We start from the raw sequence: 5,097 nt of genomic DNA on the forward strand, positions 1-5,097 counted from the left end.
CGCCCGGCCGCGGGGGCTTGGGCGCGCGGGACGGCCCCGGCGGTGGGGGGCTGCGCTGGGACCCCTCCCGCCCCGTCCGGATTCCTCCTTCCCGCACACCGGCCCCCAGAGCACGCAGGGCATTTGTAAAATAAAAATCAAGAAAATGCTACTGGCTCCAAAAGATCCTAATGGGAACAGCCGTTCCCGAACCCCTTTCCCAGGTGAATTGTGCCTGTGAGGGTTTTAGCCTCTCAGTGGTGGGGGGCAAAGGGTGGTTTTGAATAGAAAGAAATATGGGTTGCGAGTAACAAATAAAAAACAGCTTTACTTTTCTTTTTTAAGGAAAGTAAAAAGCATGTGCAAGAAAAGGAAATTAGGATCCGTCTGGTGCCAAAGGGTGAACGCGATGATTAGTGTTACAGGCAAACATGTTTATCTCAACCCAGTATCTCTCACAAGGAGTGAAGATAACACTGGGGCCCTGGTGGAGTAAAGGGATGAAAAAACAGCATTAATGTTCCTTAAGTTTCAGTTTTGTTAATATTTTTAGGAGTTTATTAAGTTGGGGACCAGAGGCCTTGTAGACACAAGAAGAATAGGATGGGCAAGCACCGAAAACTTTGCAGACGAAATCAGGACAGTGGGTAGCTGGAGGCAGGAGACTTGCTTCTCCTGGGCTCCCCAGGGCAAGTGGAGTCAGTCCAGCAGAGGCCCACAGAGATGGCAACCTGCGCTGGCCCTCAAGGTGGCCCTGCTCTGAGTCGGGCCAGACAGTCTCCAAAGGCCCCTGTTACGCTGTGAGGGACAGCACAAGGCGAGAGCTCTCGGGTTTGCTGAGGATCCTTTAGTGGCATGTATGGACCTTTTGGTTGGGGAGGATTTGAACCCACCTCCCCGAGGAAAAAGGCAAGTGTGGAGGACAAGTGCTCGTGGTGTGCTGCCGGCTGCATCCTCCCTGACCCCCCCATCTGCCTCTTTTCAGAAACACGAGTTCTTTGTGGACATGACCTGTGAAGGCTGCTCCAATGCGGTCACCCGTGTCCTGCACAGGCTGGGAGGTGAGTCAGTGCTGGGTGTGTGACAGCCAGCTCGCCGAAGCAACGCCAGCTCCGGGGCAGGATGTCAGTGCCCTGGGATCTTCCGTCTTGCAAGGGTAGCACTCTGGGTAAAAGCTGAAAGTGGCTGATTGGAAACCTCTGCTCCCCGCTCTGCTCCGAGCCTGCTGCTTAGTCAGTAACGAGTTGCTGGTTCTTAGCAGGACTTGTGTGACCCTTGGAGAAATGTCAAGGGAGGGAGGAGCTGCCATGGCTGCAGGTGTCTCTGAATCACCAGGGCCTCATCCTGAACCCCCTAGGAACGACACTGGTAGACCTCTGCTCAGGCTGCCAGAAGGAAGGGAGGTGGATATCCTGCCAGGCGTTGTTCCCAAGGAGGCCTGGGGTATCTGTGGTGCTTCCCTAGATGTGTCATCAGCAGTCACAGTGAAGAGCTGCTGAGCAGAGCGTTTGGTGGTTGCCTGCATAGCCTGTTTTTAATACCACCTGGAAAATTATAACCCATGCCTCCTTTATGCTTTACTAAGAGAGAAGGATCTAGCCTGCACTCACCGGTTGTGAGGACATGGCATCCTGCTCCCCTGTCCTCACCGAGTGAGAACAGCTTTCAGTCACCAAGGCGAAGGCCTTGCAACTTCTTCCGAGACCCTGTTACCAGGCTGTGGTGATCCCACTGCCTTTGTGTGTGGTTTTCAGCACCTCCATCACTCTTCAACATGCTGGCCATTATCAGCCTCATGTGACGATGTGGCAGAGCTCTCAAAGCTGATACATACCTAAAAGTTTTGTGAAAACACGTGGCTGGATAGAGACTTCATATCCAGTTCCTTTCACTGGGCTGAGAGTGGCTCACCCTTACTAGCCACTGGGAAATCCACATGGGAAAATGTCTTTTCCCTCCTCCTACTTACAGCTGTTAGCTAGTAGCACCACTGAGGAAACCTGTCCTGACCCTGTCCTAACCCCTACACTAACTCCCTCGTTAGTGCCTATCCATGCTAAACCACAGCACAGGTTGAGCTGGTTGGAGATTACAGTGCTTGGTTTAAGCTCAGCTCATTCTGGTTATTGTGTGAGTGATTGTGTTAATCCAAGGTGAGGTGAACAGATTAAAGCAGTTGAGAAACTGTGGTGCCCGATGCAGATCTATAGGAGATCTGGCTTCCTTCGTACTATTGCTGGCAGGACACCAGGTTGGTTTTGCTGGCTGGTGGTGGTATCAGGGTTTGCTGGCAGGAGGCACACGTATATTTGACTGATGGCCTTGGGAGCACAAATGTATGAAGGTGAGCTTTCCCCGTGCTCACACCATTTGGCTGCTTCTAGCTGTACAAAATTTTTTTCCTTTCCTTGTAGGTGTCCAGTTTGATATTGACCTGCCCAACAAGAAGGTGTGCATCGACTCGGAGCACAATGTTGACACCCTACTGGAAACCCTAAAGAAGACTGGAAAGAACGCTTCCTACCTTGGGGAGAAGACCGTGCAGTAGCCTTGCCTGGTGTGAGTAGGCTAGGTATATACCAGGTGAATGAAATGCTGAAGAGAGAGGTCTGAGCTTGTTCCAGCTCTCCCCATAAAACAGGCTGCTTCCTGGGAAGCACAAAGTAGGAAAGACCTGCAGGTCTAGCTTCAGCAAACCCCTCATATCAGAGAAGCAGCAGGACCACATACAGCCAGCACCATTTCTGTGTGGGACCCTTTAGCTGCTCTGCAAAGCCCATGTGATCCCAGCCATGGTTGTAGTGGAGAGGTAGAACACAGCCTCTGTGCCATTCCCAGGTGAACCTAGAGTTTGCCAGAGCATATCGTGCATGAAAACAAATCCCAAAGACATTCACCAGCTGACCAGAGAGAGTGGTGGCCCCCAACAATACCAGGGAGGGTGATGGGACACAAAGACCCCTGTGGGTACGTGATGCAGGCAGTTGGTTGTTAGCACAAGGACCTCCAACATCTGATTCTGTTGATATCGCCGTTAATCCTCCACTAAACTGGAGGATGGAAAAAAAGCAGCACCATGCTGTCCTCATGGACATAAAATGTTGGGTTTCAGAATAGCTCCAGGTGCACACAGCCCCTGACCAACGGGACATCTATCCCAAAGACAGCCTGATTGTTGCAGCCTGTCGATTTTCCTAAAGTCCCAACACTATGAGGACATGCACAAAACTCTTTCCTGACTGTGAAATGTTTTTGCAGACAGGGTTCAATTTGAGTGGAAAAGAATGAAGTGGGAGGAGAGGGCTGCCCACTCACTGCATGTACTGTTCTTTAGTGTCCAAGATTATTATATTGCATCTCTTAAGAGCTTGTTTCTGTCAGTGGAGCTTTCTAATCCAGTGACGTTGTTCTAAACTGGTCTGGTTTGATCATCACAAATACCCAGCACAGATGCATTGAAACCAGTTCATGCTGATTTAATTCCCAGTCAGTAAATTAAATCAGGGATTTACACCAGCAGGAATTAAACTGATACAAGAAAGAGTTGAGCTGATACTGATGTGTGTGTGCAATAGATCTGCATTGTTTCAATAGACTGACCTAACAGAACATTTAAAATCTGCAATTTGTGTCATTTGAGCAAGCTCTCAATACTTCTTAGAAATTGTTTAAAATCATAGCTTTAATCAAATAACATTGCTATTTAAAGCAGAGAGAGAAACATGCTCTGAATTGATTAGTGCCTCCAATAGTTTTCAGCTCTTAGTCAGTATTGACTGCAAGAGCTGTTTTCAACTTGCGGGGTCTTGTGGACAATGTTTCAAATGCCTGCAAAAGTTAACCATTACGGCAAAGCCAGTCTCAAATAATGTGGATGTGTCACTTTTTTCCGTGGCCCTGTGTTCTCACCACTTTCCTTATATTACATCAAGGCAGCTAGGGAGTCAGTTCAGCTGGCTGACCTGGCAGAACATTTCTCTCGATGCTTTTGTTTCCCTATTGGATTTTAACTGAAGCTATTTGACTTACCCAAGGATCGTAAGGTCTGAAACAAAGGAGAGGGGAGGCTGGACTGCCCTTGCTAGTAGTTTGCTGCTAGATCACTTCAGCTGTCATGGGAAAAAACACTAAATTTAAGTATTACAGCACATTTCCCTCCATAGGGAATATTTTTAGGGGTTCATCTATAAAAGGAGGGAGGGAGGGAAGTTGCAAATCACTGGCATAGAGCTCAGGTGGATGGCTTTCCTTTGGCTTGTGACCGGCAGAGGGCATCTTTGTATAACAGTAGCTCTTCTGTGCCTTGGTATTTTTTCCATTTATTTATTTATTTACTTATTTATTTATTTTGCAGGAACTCAAACATGACTTGGTATTTTTTTTATTTATTTATTTACTTATTTATTTATTTTGCAGGAACTCAAAGCCTATTGATTCCTATGGGAGTGGCTGGTCTGTAAACATGACTTCAGCAAAAAGATGGCTTAACTGTTTGTATATCTCCCAACTTGCTCTGTCGTTTGACCTTTACTACCCTGCCAGATGTCGGAAAGCAGAGGGCTGGCAGAAGACAGCTGCGTCTTGGGCTTTAAAAGTGGAGAAATCTAGAGGAGGAGGTTATATGCTGTTTCTAGTCCCGCAGTAAATCGAGGTGCTGCTTCTATCTTTCAGTGCATGTCTGTGCGTCCTGTGTGTCTTTGTACTGCTTTAAGTGGTTTTCTGTAGAAGAGATGGCTCTTAAGGATGGGAAACTAGCCATTACACGCAAGACAGGTCTCCCAGGAAATTGCACCTACCTTTAGAAGTTGACTGCAACCTCTGCCTGAGGGACACGTCTCAGGAGAACTGAGCTTGACTGTCACTTAGATTCAGGGAATCTGTGTCTTGGCAGATGTCTTTCCATCACAGAACAGACAAACTTTCCATTTGGGATGCAAGCGCTGGGAAGAAGGGACTCTTGCAGCCCCTGTAAATCAAGGATAACCAAGTGTCCTTTTGAGCTAGATGGGGCCACGAGGCAGAAGTCACTGGACCCCAGCAACATGATTGAGCTCACAGGCCAACCAAACTGCAAGTAGGAACAGGGAACACGGACTCAGCCTAGGTTTAGTACAGTGC

At 48.1% G+C, this 5,097-nt stretch overlaps 1 protein-coding gene across 1 annotated transcript; it reads left to right on the forward strand.

Annotated features, from left to right (window-relative positions):
* The first annotated feature begins 964 nt into the window (after window positions 1-964).
* On the forward strand, window positions 965-4,653 carry ATOX1 (antioxidant 1 copper chaperone). The gene is made up of 4 exons (XM_019473817.1): window positions 965-1,040; window positions 2,394-2,538; window positions 4,334-4,343; window positions 4,442-4,653. The coding sequence occupies exons 1-2, from the start codon at window positions 986-988 to the stop codon at window positions 2,525-2,527; spliced, it is 189 nt and encodes a 62-aa protein (XP_019329362.1). The 5' UTR covers window positions 965-985; the 3' UTR covers window positions 2,528-2,538; window positions 4,334-4,343; window positions 4,442-4,653.
* Window positions 4,654-5,097: the final 444 nt, after the last annotated feature.

The sequence above is a fragment of the Aptenodytes forsteri genome, unplaced genomic scaffold, assembly GCF_000699145.1.
Source record: "Aptenodytes forsteri isolate BGI_AS27 unplaced genomic scaffold, ASM69914v1 Scaffold54, whole genome shotgun sequence".
Taxonomy (NCBI): domain Eukaryota; kingdom Metazoa; phylum Chordata; class Aves; order Sphenisciformes; family Spheniscidae; genus Aptenodytes; species Aptenodytes forsteri.